This window comes from Apis florea, unplaced genomic scaffold (assembly GCF_048593485.1).
Source record: "Apis florea isolate Af1SG1 unplaced genomic scaffold, ASM4859348v1 contig_3170_pilon, whole genome shotgun sequence".
In the NCBI taxonomy this organism is placed as follows: domain Eukaryota; kingdom Metazoa; phylum Arthropoda; class Insecta; order Hymenoptera; family Apidae; genus Apis; species Apis florea.
In genome coordinates this window covers 3,562,297-3,585,933 of record NW_028256714.1, presented here as the reverse complement: position 1 = coordinate 3,585,933, position 23,637 = coordinate 3,562,297, and the positions used below count along the sequence as shown (strand labels likewise).

General features: G+C 39.5%; 1 protein-coding gene and 1 long non-coding RNA gene across 3 annotated transcripts in view; one reads left to right on the top strand and one right to left on the bottom strand.

Moving 5' to 3' along the window:
- LOC100867650 (misexpression suppressor of ras 6) overlaps window positions 1-10,459 on the top strand; it is a 363,124-nt gene extending 352,665 nt beyond the window's left edge. Inside the window, exons 5-6 of the mRNA XM_086910190.1 lie at window positions 7,764-7,982; window positions 10,225-10,459. Coding sequence (XP_086766316.1) covers window positions 7,764-7,982; window positions 10,225-10,354 — 349 coding nt within the window. The 3' untranslated portion in view covers window positions 10,355-10,459. The remainder of the gene's footprint in view (window positions 1-7,763; window positions 7,983-10,224) is intronic.
- Window positions 1-23,637, bottom strand: part of LOC116414238 (uncharacterized) — a 262,405-nt gene that overhangs the window by 214,795 nt on the left and 23,973 nt on the right. The gene's annotated exons all lie outside the window — the stretch shown is intronic.

Sequence of the window (23,637 nt, the reverse complement as noted above, 5' to 3'; positions counted from 1 at the left end):
CCGTGATGGCTAAAATTCCATCCCCGAAGGTGGAGTGGCGACAATGAGTCGAGGAAAAGGCGAAATCGTTCGCGGGACGAGATTGTGTCGCGACCCTCCTCCTTCTTCCCAAAAAAAAAAGAAAAGGGATAAAGGAAGAAGAAGTTAGTGGCCCCAACTCCACCCCTTTCGTCCACTCGCGATCGTCCTCGATAATTGCATTAATTTATTCCCGATCCGGCGCAGAAATTCCAGATCCTTGGGGCTAATTACGTTATTAAACGCGCCTTCCTCCTTCCTCCTCCCAGGATTACGAGTCTCTCGATAAAATTCCTCTGGGAGAGGAGGAGGAGGAGGACCAACCACCTCCTCCCTTTCCTCTTTCGACTGGTTGGTTCATCGACTTCGTTCCTTCTTGCCACTGTTAAATTGCAATTTATACGAGTCGCGGCCGCGCGTAAATGCACGTGGAGGGAAGGGCGGAGGGGAGTGAAGAGTTCTTAAAAAATTATTACCACCGACTCCCCGACGGTATTCAACCGCGATCGATCGACGATGGGGACGAGTGACAAAGGGAAAGTTCGTTAAAGTTCGTTCCAACAAATTGTCGATCGTGCTCGTGCAATTAAGACACCGTCGAGAGTTTTATATATATATTCGCTTCGATTTTTCGTCGAGAATTCCGCTCCACACATCCGTGTGAGAGACCTTTTCACATCCTTCCCCCCTTTGGAGGCTCGATCCATTTTCGTTTCCTTCGAGAATCCATAGGAATATAGGCTAAGACAGCTGATGCACGGATGCGATATCATTTACATAAAAGGCCCTGATTTAAGGCACCGCCTCGGGATGAGAATGTTGGTGTACGTCGTGAAGACAGGCAGGCACGGTTGTGCCGCATGAAATTTATAATTAGCAGGGGCTGGCTGTATGCAAATTATCCTGACAATAACAGCGACCATGTATCCTTGCAATGTATCGTGTTACTCGTATCTCTCTTTCTTGTGTCGTTGAATATAATCGGCCGTGCAAATGTTCGCGGTTCAGAAGAAGAGATAATCTCTCTGTCATCGATATCTTGTAACGTTTATTGATTAGGCTCGTGAGAATTGTTTTGCTCAATGTTCGATTCTAGTGTGATAGAAGATCTGGAGAGAGAATTAATCGAGAGAAAGATTGTTCGTGTTTCGAATTGTTCATCGATAGGATGTTTTTATATATTTTTGTACATTATTTAAATTTCTTATGTAAAAATTATTTATTAGCCAGATAAAAGAATTGTACAAGGAGATTGCATTATAGAAAATCAATCAATCATTTGTTATCCTAAAATATAAAACTTGTGTTCGGGGATAATCAACATCCTATTGTATTTTCTTATCACTTTCGCTCTCTTTCTTTCTTCTTCAATATTAATTTCTGTATTCCGTAGTTAAATTATCAATGAATGCTCTTAGAGGAGAAGGGTTTGATCCGATTTCCCTCGAGCGAAATTTCATGCAAATAAACATGCTAGTTACGTTCTAGCTCGTCGATGAAAAGAAACGAAACACGAAAATAAATCTTTAATACCGTCCGCATTCAATTATTGGATCGGAAGAAGGAACCAGGGGCGATGGAAGAACCGAGAAGAGAGAGAGGGAAGGAAAAAAAACAAGAAGAAAGGCGCACACGTCAAAATGAAAACCTGGGCCTTTCGAATTTCTAATGAAGTGTGTGAACTTCAACCCGTTTCCTAGGCGTAACCTAATTAAATCGTTGAACGTGTATGCAAATTTTCGCGCAGCGGGACACGCAGAGAGACCAGCCTCCCTTTTCTTCCTCTCTCACCCTCTTCCTCCTCGTGCACGGGGACCGAACGTTTCGTACGACGATTTTGCGCGACACGTATTCTCAGTCAATGTCGAATCGACCGTTAATTAATTAATTTCACGCGGAGGGATCCAAGGGTGGTTACCCGTTACATAAGATTCAAATTTTCAATGGTAACCGTGACTAGTAAGAGAGCGAATTTCGGCTAATTAATTCTCGTTTCAATGATGAATGATTTATTTTTCTCTTTCCTTCGTTCATTGCCTTCGTTTCGAGAACAATATTATTATTATTAATTTTTCAAATATTTTGAAAAATTTCTCTTATTTAGTAATAGTGAAAGTGTAATATAGTAGTTATATAATGATAGTAATTTGGCAATATTTTCAATTTAATCGATTTAAAATCCTTGAGGATGAGGATTGAATTATTTTATTTTATGTAAATTTGATTAAACAACACATCGAAATTGTGTTATGTTCTTAACACATCTGTGTTAACACATATTTCAATTATTAGAAAAAAAAAAAAAAAAAGAAGATATAGAAAAACGATATAGGAACCTGTGTCGATCGTTTGATGAATGATTTCTTTAACACGGTACATCAAAGTGCAACCTGCGTGTCCCACAATGTAGCTGAATGCACCGTGTACCGACAATGGTGTATCGATGGTTCGATGGGGATGAATATCTATTGATTGGCAAAGCTACCCCTCGGAATCGCCTCGATATATGGGCGTATACCTGCCGCAACCCCAAATATGTTGGTGCTACCTGCGAGTATGCAGCAAATTGTCCTGTTTTCAGGGCCACGTGCCACGAGTCAGGTACATCCACGCATCGTTGTCCTTTTCAATTTTCACAGTCGATACGGATAATCAGCATTAAAATCTTTAGAAAAATTAACTCAACCGACGAGCAAGTGTGAATGATATCGTCGAGAGAAATTATTAATATTCAACTACTGTGAAATGTATAAAAGAAAAAATAAAAATTAAATTCTTTATTAAATATTTGCATTAATATTGTGTCTTTACATCATAAAAAAAGTATTGTTAATAAATGATAAGATATTGTTAATAAATAATAAATATTATTATATTATATTAATAAATATTGTTAATAAGTGATAAGAAAGAATCTCGTCCACCAGAGTGTGTAAAAAAAATTTATTCTCAAAAGGTTTAAAAGTGTCAAGAAGGGGAAAATAGAATGACGGTAATTTAGAACGTTATAACGACTTAAATGAATGGTATGAAGATCGCATTTCCGAATTGTTGATCGTAAATTATAGAGTGATTTGTTATTCACCACGATCTCGAGAGAATTCGAGAATGGTTTCTCGCGTTTGGGATGGCGATAATTATCTTATATTCTATCGGGATCACTGTGATTAGTATAATAAAGATGATAGTAGAAAATTGGTAAGGGGAATAATCTACTCAAATATCTCATTAAATTTGGGAAGATGATCTACAACCCGGAGGTTAACTCGGAAATGATCGTATGTATCAGAAATCGCGTTATTAATCCAAAAAGTCAAGCAATAATTCGAGGAGATTATACATTCACGCTTCCCTACCTATTATTCCCTACGTATTATCAAGATCGTTTTAAATAATTAGACATTTTCAATGAACTCGCCACCTATTATTATAAAATTTTCCATATCTCTCTATTATCATTCTCAAATAATAAAATTCTCATAAATAAAAATTGTAAATTCTTTAAATAGAATTATCGATATGCATATACTTCTTTGAAATTAAACAATTTCTAAAATTTTTTACCTTTTTTCACGAAATTCTCGAATATCCTTTCGTATACTTTCATACATATCTTTTGTCTGCATTTTCAATGAGAACACGCATACGCGTATTATAATTACAAAGCAAAGTTTTGAATATAACGGACACGTGTTTTAAATATCGACGCGATGAGCTTTTACCTCCGATCACACGCATGATCGCAGCTAGATCCACATCCATTAAAAATTGGTAACTCGATATCGGGGGTTATTGTCCTAACGTTCTCGACGCACATGCCTAGAAAGTTTGCTCGGTTATGCAAGAGGCCCGAAGAAAGCGATACATTTATTATGCATATCTAAACAATATCCTGGACGGGTTTCCTCGTGAACGGTGTTTGTTCATGCGCACAATTTCGTATCGCGTTCAATCTTCCATCCCGGAACATGAAAAGTTCTACTTAACGTGCCTTCCTCTATATTTTCTCAGGCAAATGTTATTTGCGCTTATACCTATTCACATCGTGGAATAATAATTCTGAGGGATAGACCCTGGATAAAATAATTTAAAAGTTGTCGATAAAAGAAAGATTAATTCGGATTTTCTTTATTTGTTAAAAAATAATAATAATACATTTATTAATATATATAATTGATTTTCTGAAAATATATTAATCTCGCGATATTGAAGCGGTAAGTGAATGTCGCGTTAAAAAGCACGCGTGTAACGAATTTTTTTAACCTAATCTATAATTCATCTTGTTGATCAGATATATTTTATTATCAGAAACAATTTATCATTATATCTTTTATCTAACATGCTCACTGCGTGTCACTGTGCAAATAACGTATTGGTTCTTTAAACGCAACATTACTTGCCCGATCTATTTAACACATCGTACGAGCATTATTTCAAACAATATTTTCAATTTTTTTTCCCGAACGATTAATAATGCAACGCGTTATTATACATGCAAGAATAAATGCGTGCCGATCCGGCTTCGCATTTTTTATATTAATAAAAGATTAACAAGCGCCTAACAACTTCAAATTTTAAATTAAAAACGTTCATTCGAAACCTTTCCAAACCTTAGAATTTTCACATCTCGCATCTGAAATTCGTGCTATCGATTACCGTATAATATCGTACCGTTTCCAAACGTTTGCCAAACCGTAATGGAAAAAGAAGATATCGAGAAAAGGAAAAGGAACGAAGAGGGGGCCCCTCTCCCCCTTCGGGTATATCCGGATACAGCTCCTCTCCTGTCAGTCGTATGTCAACCCTCGTTGTTTTTTTGCCGCGCTCTTAATAATTGATCATCTGATTACGATACATTATACCCTCTTCCCTTTTTTTTTTTTTTTCTCTCTCCACTTTGGTACACGATGGCGGTAAAGAGAGAGAGAGAGAGAGAGAGCATTATTCGTGCATCCGAGGGAAACGGAGTGAGTGAAACAGAAAGAGGGAAACTTTTTTTCTTTGCCGTCGCATGGCCGAGGGACGACCATTTGCATATAGGTCCCCTCCCCCCTCCTCCCCCCCCCCTTATCGACAAATACACCGGGGGCGCCCCTCGTAATGAGGGACCCCCACCACCGTCCCTTCTCCTTTATTTTTTCCAACGTGGACCGCCATTGTCCGTTAACTCATTCGACGTGGACCAGCTTCTGTATCTCCCTCCCTTCCTCCGTTCGTCGTTATCCTCTTCATCTTTTCCACCGACCTTTGTGCCTTTCGTTCACCCCGTGTGTTACGCGGCTCTGCGCTGCGATGTTCCACTGTCGTCGTGTCGATTCGATGATGGGATGGGAACTCGCGTTAAGGAGAGGGGAGGAAAAAGGGAGAGGAAAAAAAAAAGAGAGAAAAAAAAGAAAATAGTGACAGGGAAATAAGAGAACCGGTTACACGTCGAAAAATATGAATCGTAGAGATAGAGGTGGAAGCGTGAAAAACGTTGGAAGGACACTCTTTTAACTGCATCTGCTTTTTCGAGATATGAATGTGGAGGGAAAAAAAAATTAATGAATGTGGAGGGAGATGATACGAACGTTTACGTTTGCAGCGCAATGAGAGCCGATTTAGAACGAGTTTAATTTCAAATGGTACTCTAGTTTGATCGTATGATAATTTAATTTTGCTCTTTTTTTTTTTTTTTCTTTCTTTTATGATGCAAAGATATGTATTAAAGAATTCTATGAAATTGAGATAATATATTGAAAATTGTAGTACAAGCTGAAAGATGAGAGATCCTTCTTTGTTTTTGAGGAAATTATTCGTGAAAATTGTTCAATTAGTTGTTAAATTACATCTTAAAACTTTCTCGAAAACGGAGCCTCTTATCAAAAATTATCGTTCCACACTTTCGAGGAACCGCTCTCCTTCGATTTTCCTATGTAACCTATACGAAAATAAGAAGAACAATGTTCGATTTTTCACGGAAAAAAAAAAAAAAAAAAATGTTAAATTTACAAAATATCAATTACAAATTTCAATCGAAGAATCACATCAAAAAGGTAGACGTTCAATAATAAAATTATTGAATTCCCATCAGTTTTTACCAGGTCACGGAAAGTAAGGGACCGGTTTCATAGCCTGAAGAGGCCGATCGTTACCAACTTCGTTACACAACTGTTAGGATAATCTGCGGCGAGAATCATGAGCCGTGATACACGTATGCGGCGTATGTATAGGTTGTGTCCGGCGTAGGGGTGAGGGCAGGTGTACTTTCCGAGAGAATAATTAATATTCAGCGAGGAAAAAGTGGGCGATGGTCTTCTCTTACGAACAGTTAGCGCGTTAGCAAACGGGGCGTGCTTCTAGACACGCAGCTGGTCCTCTCCGGGGGAAAAGACTTTCGGGGCCCAATTATGTTCGTCGTTGTCGATCGTCCCCGTTATACCACGTAATTGTTTCACGTTTGATCTGCCATACCTGGACGCCCCAGAAATTTCGGGGGACCGATTTTATCTTTCGCACGTTTTCTTCGCGTTCCCGGAACTTTTGAATTTCTTGCCGCGACAATGATCTCTCGCGTGACCATACCAAAAACTTTACGAAATTTTTTTAAATATAAAATAAAAAGTACATGCAATATAATCTTCTATGATACGAGATAAAAATTTAGAGATCTAATTTTAACTTTAAATTTTGTATATATGTATATATATAAAAACTTACACTGTGAAATAAAATTACTTAATTTTATTTTTTTTTAAAAAGAATAAAAAGATAATTCGAATTATAATTGATTAAGAGGAATGCTCAACGTGAATTATTCGCTCGAAAATCGATCGAATTTCTAACGATAATCGAAAAACTATGCCAAGAAGGAACAACGATCTCGCGAATAAATCGTAATCCGCTAACATAGATATCGGCAATCTTGGAGCGAAATCTCGGTAGCCTTGATAACGGAAGCGTGTAGAGGCGGGCCGTAGGACGAATTGCAGCTGCAGAAAACGAGGAAAACTTATGATCAGATAAGAGAGGGGGAGGCGTGAGAGGGCCGTTATAAAAGAGTTAGAGAAAAAGAGATAGTGGGTGAGGAGGAGGGAGGCGGGTAGAAGCGGAGTACAAATTACGACCACCCGGAAACTGGTCTCGTGGCCGTGTTAACTTTCGTCGCGTGCCTTCGGGAAATGCCTCAACTTTTGCAGCCACGTGTTATCGTCCTGGCATTATAAACTTTCCATTGCCTGCTCTTTCTCTCCCTCTCTCTCTCTCTCTCTCTCTCTCTCTTTTCCATTTTCCCTTTCCTCGTTCGCCTTCATTATTTACGACGCGTTAACGAAATTTACCGGTCTGCCCTTGCACTCTGGACTTTACAATTTTGTGACTCGGTCGAACTCGTCGAATCTTGATGCAACTTTCTCTTACGCGTTCCCATACTTTTGATTCTATCTCGTAGATACACGTATGACGAAAATGTTTGGCAATTTCTTAAGTTATTATGAATTTAAACATTACATTCGCAATTTCTTTAATTTTTGTAGTTTTGTGATAATAATAATAATGGTGTAGTGAAATAAGAAAAATTGATCAGATTGTATGTGTAAATTGCAAAAAAGCAAAAGGAAATTATTTAAGATAAAATAATGTGGTAAAAAGAAAAATAATATATAAATTTCATTCGAACAATGCGTAGAAGAAAATTGAGTGTAATATTTTTAATCTTATGAGTAATTATGTAAAATGGTATGAACTTGTACTATTTTTTGTTTCAGTTACGAGGCTGTAGAACTGATCTATCGAGAGCTGACCAGCGTTTACAAGCAATCGGAAATAGATTGGAAAATAATACACGATGCAGGATGCACCAGAGACGATACAGATTTGCCAGACCACGTCACCAAGCCGAATGATCTCGATCGATTGATCAGCGGAACGTTTAGATCCTTTTTGGCTGCCTTGCCTGCTCCTCCCACGATTGTAACGATTGCGAGGTAATATAACCCACTCTCGTGTCTAATTCGTACTTTCAAAATTATTTTTTTATCCTGACAAAAAATTTTTACACGAAATCTTTCTTTTATGGAAATTTAAATTCGCAAAATTACGAATAATATTTTTTCCAAACTTTGCGTTTTTCATATTGCGACGAATTTATTTACAAAAATATTATTTCCCAGAATTCTAATCGATCAAAGTAACAAAATAACTGTACGGAAATTTAATTCAAATCTTCTCTTATGATACAATGACAATCCAAAATATTTTATTAAAAAATATTTTAATACGAAACTTGAGAAAATAAAGGAGAGAGAGAGAGAGAGAAAGAGAGAGCATCCTTTCGGAAGGTGGATGCTAATAAAAATATCCGTCGATAAAAATCCAGCCGCGAAACGTTTTTAAAGCTCGTCAAATTGAATTCCAAGGCTGTCCGCCTCTATCTTGGATAGAGAGCAGGGAGGCAGGGTCGCAGATGGCGTGGAAGAAGATGCTGGGAGGGCTGGAAATAGAGAAAAAGGGAGGATCGTAAGGGGTGGTATGGTTGGGCCGGGCGAAGGGTGGGTTCATGGACGTTCCGCTACCATCAAGCCCCACCCCTCCATGTGGGCCAGGGGTTGCCTCGTAAGGGGTGCACGAAATCAAATCCCGACCTTTCGGCACTCGTTGTCAGATGTCTCTGTCTTCGATGTCCCGCGACAGATGCTAATTATTCCTTTATCTCTGTTCCACGCTCTAGTTGGCCGGATGATTAAGGCGAGACACGGTAATCCGTTTCTCAATTTTCGCCGGCTCTCGTAATAAACACGCCACGCCACGAGAAATTGTGATTTATGAAACACATACGCGGCAGACGCGACGATACTAATGAGATCACGTCTGGCGAGAGAGGAAATCTTTCCACGCTTGTACTCGAGATGTGCCCGCCGAATCGTGACGAATTCTTTGAAATTTATAGCTTCGCGATAATGTGCGTAATAAAATCGACGTGACTCGTGACTATTTTTATAAAATGAGCTACAATTGGGAATATGTTTAGGATATAAAAATAATGGAGAATTTTTACACGAGCGTATAACAATTGGTTGTGTTGATATGATTAATTTTATCGATATTTTTATAACTGATCTGAAATATGTAATATATTATATATAGATTTGGATATCAAGTCAAGCATATATGAAATATTAAAAAAGTCAATTAAAAAAGAAAATGATTGCGTATCAAATCATTTCTCGTTTATTAATACGTTATATAAAAGAGGATTTATTTTTCTTGCTGTTGAAATAATTTCACTCGAAATTTGAACGCAGATGATATTTCATTCATCATTTTAAATTCAAATCTATCACACGTAAAATCATACGTGACAATTCTTGCATATTACAATTTACTTTATGCAAAAAAAAAAAGAGAGAGAGAAATATTTACTGTATCAAAAAGAAGACAAGATGTCTAAAATCGTTAATCCATCTCGTAAAACGTCAGAAATATGCAATGGAAACGCGGATGGAAATAATAGAATGATCCGTAAATGGTTGATTTGGCGCCATCTCGTGATAAAATTAGGGAAATAGTATTCGGACTTCCGGCGGTGGCAGAAAAAAAATCGATTTCATCCCACTCGGCCCACTTGCAGCCCTCGACGACCCTTTGGTCTCCACCCCCAGCACCCCTCACTTCCGGGAAAGACGCGGAAACGCCGCCGGATGTCGCCTCTGGACGGCATCGAGATTCTCTTTCAGTTTGCCAGACGGCGATTAAACAGAAACAAAAAGTGAAAACGAATTTAACGAGCAAGAATAAACTATTTACAATGGAGAATAATAAATTTCTTTCTAGAGATCTACTTCTTTATCAAATCTTCGATCGATTCGATTCCTATTAATTATTATTCCTCGATATTTATTTGATTTTATTCGCAATATTTCTTTTCGTATATAAGTTAAAATATAGAAAATTTTGTTTAAAAATTTAATTTTCCTGATCTCTCGTAATATACATTTGAAATCATACGAATAAAATCGTCACTTTTCTATTGATTCTTATCTTAAAACGTAATTAATTTAAAAATATATTGAATAATAATGATAGAATAGAAATTATTAATAAATAATTCCTAATTTTTTCTTAATTCCTTGAAAACTCAGGATCACGAATGGTTAAACGCTTATTGATTATTGATGCAACACCTTAATGAAAAGGATGCAACGATCAAATTATATTCAACTTTTACAGATCCAGTCAAGACGAATATTGTCCATCACAGGACGTGGATCAAATTCAAATTGGAGTGCTCGAGGAACTTCGCCAACATCTGGGGGAGATCGACGTCCAATTGGCCTATCTAAAGGAGGAGACCCATTAACCATTAAAAAATATAAACACACCACCCTTTCTCCTTCCCCCGAGATATACATTTTAATGGGGGCGAATTTCATTTTGATTCAATAAACGTTTGTATGAAAAAATATTCATCCCTGTTAATCGTATCCGTTACTCCGTAAGCGTAATTCCAGCGTGGATCGTAAAAATAGATTCTCGGCTCGAGCACTCGTCGTCGTTATTAAGACAACGAGTGCTCGGATAAGGGCCAAATGAAAAGCTCGTAAAGACTAATTACTGGTGCCCTGTGCCAGGGAGGGATGGATAAAGGAAACTAAGTCGAGAAGTCGTGCATCGTGAATCGATGGAATACATCAGAAAGATCAGAAGGCGAGCAGGAAGAAGGAAACTGGCACGTCTTTGATCAGAGCGACGATTTACATAAGATCGGTGCCACTGGTCCATTATAAGAGCACAATGCCAACCTGAAGGTTGGCATTTTTCTTTTTTTTTTCCTTTTTTTTTTTTTTTTTTTTTTCACAACGAGCACACCCTTCATCCCCCTCTGTCGTTTCTCGTTTCACGCCGACCGCCTATTTGCATACCGTAGGCCAGTTTCCCACACGTCTTAACAACGATCGTCCCTTCTTCCTCTCTCTCTCTCTCTCTACGAGCTCACCAAGTTTCCGTCTCTTTTCGTTTCCCTTTTGCCCGTAACCCTTTTCACTGGGCCGGGACAAGAAAGGCAAGGAAGAGTGAAAAAAAGACGTCGACTTCCTTCTTCCAAGATGCTGGCGTCTCTTGAAACTGAGAAACGAGACCTTCGTGGCCATGCCATTCAAATTCTGTGATGAATGTACGTGTACGTATATAATGCTTTTTGCATATCGAATTTCTGGCGCGCAATAAACGTGAGAAATCTTTGTCGAAGAGAGCTTCTAATTTCAGAAGCTATCTTCAACATTATCGTTATCTTAATTTAAATTCTACTTTTTTGGAAGATAAAATGGTCTTCGGGTCACTTTTTTTCTTTTTTTATATTTAATTGTGTATTTCTGTCGTGGTTCTTAAGTTTCAGGAAAACGTGAAAGAATCCCTGTTAATATACTTGATTGCGCGTAATTTAATTCCGCTACAGGTAATTTAATTCTACCACGTCCTTCGAGTTACTTTTGACTTAATTACGCTTCTTCTATGATTAAAAAAATATTCTTAAGTTTCGGAGAAACGCGAAAGAATCCTTGTTAATACCATCTGATTACACATTATGGAATATTAAAAAAATTCGGGGATCGAAATTAAAAACTAGACAACTCAATACCGATATTTAACATCTTTCATCGAACACGATCTATCTATATTCACATTCCAGATTACCAATCAAAGTTAAAAATTAAATAACGAAGAAAATGCTTCGAAGAAAACATTCGAAGCATTCATCGCGACATTAACCAAAACACACCAAAAAAAAAAAAAAAAAAAAGAAAGAAAAAGAAATAAATTCGTGAAAGAGAAAAATTAGAGCCAAGCAGCAAAATTTTCCGATAGAGAGCATCGATTTATTCGTCTTTCGATGAAATGACTCATTCTTCGATTAAAGCGATCGTACAGTCGCGCGTAGCACAGTGGCAGCAGGCGATAACGCGCGAATAAACGTTAAATGGACAAGGTGAATGCGGAAGTGCGATTGTGGAGAAGGGACGAATTTTAAAGAACCGCAAGGAAAGTTTACGAGCTGGCAGGCTCGCGTAATGACTGTCGTTAACCACGGTGCGGCCTCTCGCCGTGGAGCCAGACCTTTGTATGCTAATGACAGGGTGGTCCGATTTCAGCCACCCTGAGTAAAAAATCTTAGGGGTCAACAGACCCATCGTTCGGCCGAGTTTTAAATCTCCCTCGAGTACCATTGACCTCGAATTAAAAACGGGCTCGACCTTCGACCTTCGTCGAAAACTTTACGATCAACCGTACGGGTTTTCTCCTCCTTCTTCTTCTCCTTCTTCTTCTTCTTCCTCTCCTAAAAGTCATTGACGGATACGATTACCCCCCTCCCCTTCACTGATGCTTTCTTATTATAGTGCAAAATTAACTTTCGGTTCCTCGTCTCTATGACAAGAATTGCGTATGGCGAGAATTCACGAGACCCTCGGGACTAACTGTTGACTAACCATCCTCAGAGGTAACTACGTGCATTAATATTCATTAAACTGGATCGACTGAATTCTCGGCTTAACCAAGAAAGGAATCTTTGGAATCGTGTTGCACGAGTAACCTGGTTTCAATTGGTTAATAGAATTACGTTATTTATTTGGGAAATTTTTTGATCTTTTTTTTTTTTTTTTTTTGAAATATTGATGTTTAGAGCATGGAATTAGAGATCGCGAATGTTTATGGAAATTTAAATTTGTACGAATATAATTACAAATGAAGATCTATTTCACTTCCTTATAATATGTTTTTGATTCGTATATTTTATGTCTGATTACAATCTGATTATTAAGTGAATGAAATAAAATATAATTCAAAGAAAAACTATGGAAAATATTAATTTCAATCGTTGTGTAATTGAAAAAAAATAGAGTTTACTTTTAAAGGTTTAAATTTATATATAATGAGAAATTTTGAAAAATTTAAAGTGTCAAAGGTAAATGAAAAAATAATATAGAAACAATACGGTATTGTTTGAAGAACATAACTAATAGGAAAGAGTGTATTTCGTCACAGTCTGAACACAATTTCAAGCGTCTCGTTCTCTCTCATGGTTGTTCGGATTTCATTCACCCAGGTGACACCGTGACATTGGGTTCTAGGGGAATTATTCAAAACCAGGTCTGGCTGGCAAAAGTACAGCCGCCCCTGGCACCGTAATCCCGTATTCGATTTGCATAAAACAGGAACGCAAAAAAGCAACAATCGAGAAAACAAAAATAACAATAAAGATACACACATCGAACGTTTAATAATAAAAATTGTTTCTCAAATAAAATTTTTATTCAATCAAATATTGTTCAACTGATTAAATTAAAGAAAATTCGAACATATTCTAATCGATTAGAAAAAAGAACAAATTATATAAATACAAACAGTTAAAATAGATAAATATTTCTATTTTATTAATTTATAAAACAGATTATTGAAAAATTTTTGTAAAAAACAACATTACATCCATATAATCAAGAATTCACAAAATTAAATTTGAAGCGTAGATAGGGACTTCGTATAAAAGAAGAGATGTTAAAAACGACCAGCTTAAAACAATTTTTAATTCTAATCGTTTAATCATTTATAGTTTTAATGAAACATTAATTTAATCAAAAGAAACTTAAAATCAATCGTCTTGAATCTTCAGCAAGTTCCGTATAATTCAAAATTTATTTCCACACGCAATGATTCATTTTCCACGCTTTAACCTGCCTATGAATCCAATTAAATAAATTTTTCCAAGCGATTCTCTTAGGAAAAAAAAAAAAGAAAAAAACTTCTAATTCTAAACAGATATAAACTCGAGCGAAAAAACTTTTAGAATAAAACTTGTGAAAAAAGATTTTCACCAACGTCGATTTCCATTCGAGGCAAGTCACCGATCACGGCAAAGGCCGAGGACCCTTTACTCTCGCGTACCTGATGGTTATGCGCGTGACGAAAGAGATCTTCAGAGAGAGGTAAGTATGCTAATCAGCAAGCATAATGCAATATCGATACGCCGGAGAAAGCCAATTATAGCGTGGGGATCTGTCGCGTACGACCTATAGATTCTCTTCTCTCTCTCTCTCCCCTCCCCCCTCTCTCTCTCGTCTATTCCCTCTCGAAACGTCTCCGTGAGACGCATAAAGGGTCGCACACGGGCGATGCACCGGTGAGAAAATGAATAGCAAATGAAAGAAAAAAAGGAGGAAGAACGAGAGAGGACGGGGGCCGGTTGATAGACAACGCCATAGGCGGAGACCTCGTTGGCCGTTGTTCGAAAGTGCTATTTGTATTTATTCCAGGCCTTTGTTCGTACCTCATGGGGAGGAGGGTGGGGCGAGGCGGCGAGAGGGAAAGAGAGAAAAAAATTATTCAAAGACGAGGCGAAAGGGGTGAGGTCCACTAGTCGTTACGGGACTATACGACGTTTCGGTCGGAAAAATAGTTGCACGCGGCTTGGAATATGTATTTGTCGACCAGAAAGTGGAGTTTTATTCGCGATAGACGATGAAATTGATTAAATTAGAATAATCGTTCGAAAGGAAGGCCTCGAAAGTGTAAATTTCGAAAATTAATAAATTTTGTAATTTAAACGATAATTTTCGTTGATCCATATTTCCTCGAACAGTTGATCGTTTCGTAAATTTTCCAAAATTTGTACAAAAAGCTGGGGAAGAGGGAGAGAGAGGGATATAGACGGATATCTGAGCACGCAAACAACAAAGTTAATCCCAGAAATCGAATTACGGGCAAGTGTTCGCTCCATCATGCAGATTCCCTCGTTCTCGTTGGGTGCAGTATGTGACGAGATGATCGCATGTGTGTGTGAATGCATCTCGTGCAGCGGATGCAACTGCGAGTGGTCAGTAGCTCGCAAAACGACTGGCCGCTCGGTGCATCCCCTCGGTACTTTTCGATCAACCTCGCGAGTGACACATCGAGCCTACCACGACGCACCACGATTACACCTACACTCGAAACGTGATCTTCGAGGACTCCATCGAACGCGTTTCACATCTATCGCGGATAAAAAATCCTCGACAATCCCCGTTTAAAATATTCCCACGAATAATATGATGAAACGTTTCCTTCGATTCGTTCAGTGTCGCTCCGTGTCGCACAGTGTGGTTTACAAATTCGATCATAAAATCTGGGACGAGTAAGCACGATCGAACTGTCGTGGCGCGATGATAAGTTTTTAATCACGTCTAACACAACGGTCTAAGTTTATTCCACGAGGAGGAGGGATCCGGCACGCTTTTCGACGAGAGCGGACAAGTAATTTCATAATGTCGCGGGACGAAGTTGTGACAGTTCTTACATGGTGGTGGCCGGTGCCACCACGGAAGGAAAAGTTTCTGTTATAAGTTTTAATGGTACATAAATAAACGGCGACGTTGTAATAGAGTTTCTACGGGGCGAGTTTCCCGGGCGAGATTCGACGCGAGAACGTAACACGGTCTCGTTATAAATATTCAATCGTAACCGTGACATTTTTCTATCTCCGTCTCGCTCTCGCTCGCCGGCCACCACGCACGCGTGTCACGCGAGAGACGGGGACGCACGATAAGCTTTAATTCGAGGCGAGCGTGTGCTGGAATATTATACATTTAAACGCGGTGGTGGGTCTCGGCAGCGGAAAAGAGCCGCGTTTTCGTCGAAATTATAGAAAATTAACGAGCCGTCCAAGCCGGGCCTCGAGAAGCCGGCCACCCTTGCCGTTCATGCACGAAATAACCACGTCGAGCGATATTATTTTCAAAACGCGGCCGAGCTTGTTATCAGTGTCTTTCTCGGTTGCGTTAGAAGGGTTTTCGTATCTGTCGAAACTTTGCTCCCGCAACCGCCCTCTCCCCTTTAAGACGACGTGAATGAATTTCGAGGGAGGCTTTAAACCGTGTATCGAGATACACAGTTCGACGAGTAATTCATTTCAGTGGATTTTGAATCGATGTAACGCGAACGATCGACGCTCAGGTTTTACGCCAATTTATCAGTGAAATTTTATCGAATTACGAAAAGTTACGTGTTGTATGGTGAAAGTGTTTACGAAATAAACAAAGTTTTTTTTAATTTTGCAATTTTATTATCCTGTAAAATGGTAAATTTATAGAAAAGAGTGTTTTAAAATTTGTAAATTGTTATAATCGTTAGTTATTAAAAAAATTGATAAGTTATCGTGCAAAAATATGGATTTACCGAATAATTATGAATAAAATTATGATATAAAGTATCATCCATCAACAAAACAATATCGATATAATACGATCAAAAAAAAAAAGAAAAAACAATAAATACTCGTGTAACTAAGTACAATGAAACGTCAATTATTCCGAACTAATTGAAAAAAATCTGTGAATAATCGATCAGAAAGAACCGAATTTCTTGACACGTCATAAATCAATTGAAATTTAAACAATTTTCAAATATGGATGGATTTATTACGTTAAAAGTATATACATAATAGAATTTCATTTATAGAAATTCAATTAAAATTCGAATGTTATAATTTCACAAATATTCTGTGTATTTCGGATAATCTATTTGAATATGATACTCAATGTTCGAATAATCGGCTATTTCTTTTTACAAATAAATGGACGAAACGAAAAGAAGAGGAGATACCTGTTCGCGAAAGTAGACGGAAGAGACGTCCGTGGAATACATTTTTTTTTTTTCTTTTTTTCATTTTCTTTCCATTTTGCTTGATATTCAATCGCGCGAAGTGAACCTGCCAGAATCCATTGCCGATAAGAGCGGGCGGGGAGTGGGGAAGGGGATGAAAGTGGTTGGTGGCTCTCTAATACACGCGGGGGTGCGTGTAATTCCGAGGCCGCGCCATATTTTAACATCGTTCCGAGTTACATTATGTTTCAGCAAAATGGTCGGCGCACACGTGGCAGCAGCGCCCCGTCGACGGGGAGGGTGGTTTATCTCGAATACACAATCCCACCCCGGGCCACCCTCACTCTCTCCCTTCCTCTTTCCCTCTCTCTCTCTCTCTCTCTCTCTCTCTCTCTCTCTCTCTCTCTTTCTCCGTTCGTCGAACGCGGCTCAGTCAGGAAGGGTGGAGAGGAAGGGGATGTGGGCGAAAGAGAGAGAAAAATGGGGAAGGGAGTGAAAGAAAGAAAAAAAGAAAGAGAGGGAGCGTGGATGGAAGGCGGTTCAAGGGGATAGGGGTGAGAGAGAGGGTGGAGGTCGACGACGACCCTCGGCAACCAACGCCCACCACTAGCCACCCTCCACCCCTCTCTCCGTTAGCTTTTGCGACGTCTATACGGCGGAGGGGGTCGGTGTGGTGTGGAAGGCAACCCGGCACGATGTACGCGAGCTAACGACGTTCTTTCGCTTCTCGCGAGCAAGGAAGCGAGACCGACGAAACGAGAGGGGTGAAAGGGGAAGAGAAAGAGAGAGAGAGAGAGAGGTGGTACAAACCTCCTCTTTCTTTCTTTCTTTCTTTCTTTCCTTACTTGCTTCCTGCTCGCACGTTTCGTTTCTTTGTGAACATAGACGCGAAAGGGGTGGAAGAGGGAGAGAGTGCAGCAGGTAATGATGTACCGCGGTAAATTTCCTGCGGAAAATTACCCAGGCTGTTGGCCGCGGAGCAAAAGGTAATCATTTTCTTTTTGTAACAAGCGGCTGCAAACATACGCGTAGTAGCCGCGGCGCTGCAACAATGTCGACTGCGATTTATTGAATTATTAGTGGCGCGGGTGCGCGTGGACGGGTAAGGTAACCGCTGCTCCACCCGGGGACAGGGAGGGGGAGGCTTTCTCAGACGAGGGATTATTCGTTTCGAATTATTGTTACGGGACATGAAAGAGATCGTTTGATAATTTCGATATGATAGGATAATTTTTTTCTTCGTTCTTCGCCTATGTGAACGAGGCTATTGAAAAGATCGTAACTGGTTTATTAAACGAGTTTTAATTGTTTTATTTCCTGAATGAATCGAATATACAAATATACGGGTATGGGAGATTCTAATTTGTTTATCGGAGGCTTGCGAAATGGTTAAGTATTTTGCTCCGACAAATAATTTGGTGGTAATTTTCAAAATACGAAAGAGAGAAGCGAATTATTAGAAATGTGTACATAATGAGAGCGTTTAAACGCTCTGTTCAAATAATTTTAACGGTGAAGTACTTTGCAAAGAATAACATTTGAGTTGAAAACTCCTCGATTTTCCTACTCGAAAGTTAAGTAATTGAAGATTATTTGCCCGGCGGATAAGGCCAATAATTTAACAGAGCGGAAGTTTGTTACACGAATTAAATCGTAATCTGGTTCAACAGTAGGTATTACTTCTCGCTTACAGCCTGTTAATCCAACAAGATCTTTCGAATAATTCAAGGAAGTTAATTAAAAGAAGATCGATTCCCTCCTTCGTTATCAAACTGGACGAATTCAAGCATAAAATTTCTTCGTAATTAATAACCAGCGAAAACTATCCGTCCATCGATCGAAAAACGTATCTTTTATCGTGAATATGAAATCAATTTTATCGAGAGAAACCACCTCTTATTCTTAATTTCGAGTTGAAAGGGAGGATGAGGAAACTTTACGTAAAGTCGTAAAGTTTCGACGAAACTGCTGCTGCCTTCGAAAGAACGAAAGAATAGAAGTGTAGGTGGGATCATTGTGTCGTCTCAACCGTTCGGTTAATTTGTTCCGGATTAACGAAGCACGGCAGAGCATCGTCCGATCGGACGAGTACACACACTTTTCCCTCCTCGAGAGGGAAACAAGATGTCAATTGGGGAAAGAGAAATTCTTTTCTGTGTAGCTGTGCGTGTATGTAACCCCTCGAAGGCGTATTGTGAACGAGACAGCCGATAATTTGTTTTGGGCCTCTTCTCCCCGATTCGGGAACAGAGAGCTATACACACCGAGTATATACAACGAACTTTCGCATTGTTACGAAATCGAGTGTCGCATTCGTTGACTGCCGACAATTTCGAACTTTTAATTTGAGTTTGAGGATTCATTAGAGACATTATGCTCCGCCCGGCAAACTTCCAAGCAGCCACGCGAACGCCATCTCCTCCCTCCGCAAGTCGCCCAAAACAGCCCCGACCCCTGCGCCAAACCCTCGTACCACTCGAATCCCGAAGCACAGATCGAATAATTCCGGATCGTATTCCTTTTTCTCCCTCTCTTCCCTTCCCCCATTATCCAAAGGCAACTTTTTCTTCCAGCCGATCGAAACACCCGCTTAACGACGCGTCCACAGTTTTGAAACGGGAATTCTACATAAATTATATATAATCGCGATTCTACGGAATCCACGGCATATTGCATTCCCCGACAAATTCGAGGTAATTGCAAACTATGAACGACACCGTACCGTGCAAGAATTTTCCTTGAATTTCTCTCGCTTTATTCTCGAATTATTCCAAGCATACTCCAGGGGGCGCTTATAAAATACAATCTTGACCCGTGTCGACACACGGCCGTGTCTATCCACTTTCACCTATCGTCGGCCTCCTTCCTCTTTTTTTCTTTCTTTCTCGACGCGAAGGTATCCCATCGTCAGTGGCAAGATCGCGAGTGAATCGATACCAGAGGTAGATGTACAGGGTCGAGCGGTGGAGAGAAGGAGACAGGGCGGAAGGGACACGGGATGGAAGGGGTGGTTTTTGAGGGAGATGTTTCGTTCGTAGGCAGTAGGTTTCACCCCCTCCCTCCGCCCACAAGTCCCGAAGCATAATCTCCGTCCCTCTGGCCCGTCTCTTTCGCATCCCTCTACCCCCGACTCGACGACTCGGTGAAGCTCGCTCATCCTCTGTTCCACGGGCGCAGCCCTCCACCCATCTCCGGTGTAAAACTTCCCCCACGTTGCCGTGACGTAAATGCCAGAGAAATGGGCTGGAGGGGCTGCGAGAACGTGGCGTGGGCAGTGACGCGTGTGCACGCAGGAAAACTCTTCTTATTTATATGCTCCATGCTGCCACGGCGAATCGATATTTCGCATGAGTTCACTCGGAGGAAAAGGAGAGGAGAAGAAAGAAAAAAAAAAAAGAAAAGGGAAAGGAAAAGGGAAAGGAGGAAGGAAGAGGGTCACCCTAGCGTGGCAGGGGGCGGAGAACGATTTCCTTTTCCGCTTTTAGCCAGAACGATGGCTACTTTTCTTATGTATCCTGTTTCTCCCCCGCGACGCCACCCATCGTCGCACGAGACTAAACGCCGATACGAATTCTGGAACGATAGATACTTGATACTTGCTCTGATCGTGCAAGGATCTTCTCGAGAATTGTTCATCTCTCTCCAGAGAAATAGAAAAAAAAAAATATTTCTTTCATGCTATTATATAAATGTTGTTTGTTACTTCAGAAAAATTATATTTAATCATTATATCATTATATTCAATCGTGACATCGTAATGAATCATCTTACTGATTGGACAAAGACAATTATAAACTCCGATCGTTGTAAGCAAATTTCTAGATTAAATCTTGAAAGTTAAAAGAGAAGGATTTTGAAAGCAAGAATTTTCAATTAAAATTTTAAAAAAAGAAAAGAAAGAAAAGAAAAAAGTATCGCGACAACCGGTTTCCAACGATCGTAAATACTTTCGTAAATTCATATTACATATCATAGTTGGCAAGATTAAACCAAAGGGCGGAAGAAACGTAGGAAGAAAGGGGAAAAAGGGGGTGGCCAGAAGGATAGGAGGGTGGATCGCGGTCGGGGGGCGGATGAAACGTAGTTGGTCCGTATCAGCATAATGTAGATATCTATTCCTTGCCTCTTCCGTTAGCTTCGAGGTTTGGAGATGGGTGGAATACGAGACGGGGGATGAAATTGAAATGAAACTACCCGAAGGAGCAGACGGCCCCGCGGCTTTCCAAACCCGGAGAAAGATTAAAACGCGACCGAATGGATGCGAAAGAAAGTTTTGCCGCCCAACTATACTCCGTCTAAACTAGAAACGATCTCTGTGTGTGTGTGTGTGTATGTGTATACGTGGCCAACCTTTCTCCAGAGACCGTCTCGACCGATTCTTTCTATAACTGGAAACTAACCGGAAAATTTGAATGTAATTGTTCAATTATAACTTTATATTATGTTACTCGCTCTTAAGGACTTTCCAATTTCTAACTTTTCTCTTGTTATTGGATATTGCGATAAATATCGTGCTCCTTAAAGAATTGTTTATAAAATAAATATATCTGTACAAACTTTTCTTTATTAGCATGAACAATAAAAGTATCTTAACGTTTCGTAACCCCCCTCAATTAAATGATTCGGGACAAAAATATACGAAAAAGTTCAATTTTCTCGTTATAAATAAAAAAAAAAAACATATATCATCATAGATATGTAAAAATCTTATTCACACCCTAAATTAAATAAAGCATCGAGCTCCCCCTTCTCTCTCGATAATCGTAATCAAAGGATTAAAATTAATCGAATAATCCCAACGAAGAGAAAGATTAAACTTCCGTTCCGATAAAACTTTTCCGGTCGTTATAAAATTAGGAGGGAACACGTGCGGTGAAGAGTTGCTTAAACTGTGCGATAAGCGGTCTATCAGTCTCTCGCTGTCCCTTTCCAACCCGGTTTCTTGCTTCTTGCGCCATCGTGGTCCAAAGAAAGTAAGCGCGTGGCGGTATGAAATGGAATTAATTATGAGAGCGTCTCAACAGGTGGGTGCGGACGTCTTTAAACTCTCTCTGATCATCTCTCTTTCTCTCCTCTCGCCGTTCATTCCCGCTCTCTCTTCCGCCCACAACCCCCACACCTCTCGCCGACAATTCATCCCCTCCCCCCGTCTCTCCCCGACCGGCCACCCCTTTTCCGCCGTGTCCCGGACCGTCCTCAAGTAATTTACTAAGAAAATAAATAGAAGACGAGAGAGATAGAGACAGAGAGAGAGAGAGAGAGAGAGAGAGAGAGAGAGAGAGAGAGATCGTGAAAAAATGGAAGGTTAAACGAGCGCGTCGGCGCGCGATCTTCGGCTTCGTTAATTGAAGAGAGAGGGACGGAGGGAGGGAGGGGGGAGAAAGGAGGCGAAGGGAAGAAATAAGAGAACTGGAACTCGGCATAAAAGAATGCATCATTAAGGATCGAAGAAATGAAAACACCATTGTAACGGAGGAGCACCGTGAAATGCCCGATTTCTCGAATCGATTTTTTAACTTTAAGCGACGTCCTTGGATACCTTTTGAGGATCTCGTTCGCAGCTTTCTTTTGTATAAATAAATTGTTTTTTTTTTAAGGGTAGAGAAAGGCTAGGAATAATCATAAACCTCTTTGTTTCTATCTTATCGAGCAGCTTTTTGGTTAATTTTTCTTTAAATTTAAAATTTAAAATCTAACGATTGAATAAATTGATGAAATTTATTTTTTATATTGTCAGTAGGAGAGATTGATACAAATGATGGAGTTTTGACTAAGTGTAAGTAGCTCTTTTGTAACATTGGACGATGGCTGCATTTTCTAACTGGCACTCCAGTTTGTCGGATCATTCTCGACCTTCTCGACCTTTTTTCAGAATTGATTAATTGATGTTTAAAGTATATTTGTATCGTCACCATTGTATCGCCGCGCTATTGTAAACCGCAAAGCTTGCGGGCCCGGAATATACGATCTATCGAATATCCTTTGTCGAGCCACTTGACAATGTACACGATTTTGATTTATTAGTTACGATTGTCACGTGTCTTTGGTTCCTGTTATTACAAAAAGAATATTCATATAAAAAAAGAAAAGAGTAAGTTATAAAAAGGATCCTCGGACGAAATTATATGAAACTTTATTGACAGTATAATTTCAATTCTTTAAATAGATTTTTCTTTCAAAATAAAATTGCTCGTCATAGCTAGAATGATAATTTACTTAGATTAACTAAATTTCTTTGCAACGTAATGTATGAAAACTTTTCTTACTTTAGTTACATACAATTCCTCGAAAATCACAAAAAATCACGATTATTGTTCGAAAACGAATGGAAAGAGTTCACGAAAATACGAAAAATTCGATTCTTTTAACTATAGTCATAAAATACTACGATTCTAAGTATTTATTCATTTAATATCTAAACAATCTGAAATCTCGAACGAACATGATTTTATTCGACGTCCACTTCCACCCTCGTATCTGAAATCGATACGACCATTATTCGAAATGGAAGGGATCCACGCAGTTGAAAATTGAAAAATTCGAACGGCGATTCCTTCTCGCTCTTTTCCAGCCCTCCAGTTGGCGTTCACCCCAGCCGTGGAAAGGCCCTCGAGACTTCTCCGAAGAAAAACACACCCTTCGCCTTCGAACGCGGCACGTACGAGGTTTTTTTCCTCGTCGAATGCATGTATGCTGATTTATGCGATCTTCTCTCTGTGAGAAGAGCGTCAAAACGGGGCACGCCATCCCTTTCCCACGTTTAATTTAAACATCCGACGTGTGTTTTACCTGCGCCCCTGGATGGGGCAGGTGTGTAGTGACGCGGAAAAGAAAGAAGATGACACGTATCGATGGCCATTGATATTCCACGGGAAAGAATGCTAATGGGACTGGTGTTCCGTGCCTGGACGGATATGCATAAATATTACACTTCTAAAAATCATTTTTTAACGCTACGTGTTCGACTTTTAGCTACTCAAGAAAAATTAAAAGTAAACGTATAATTGCGATATT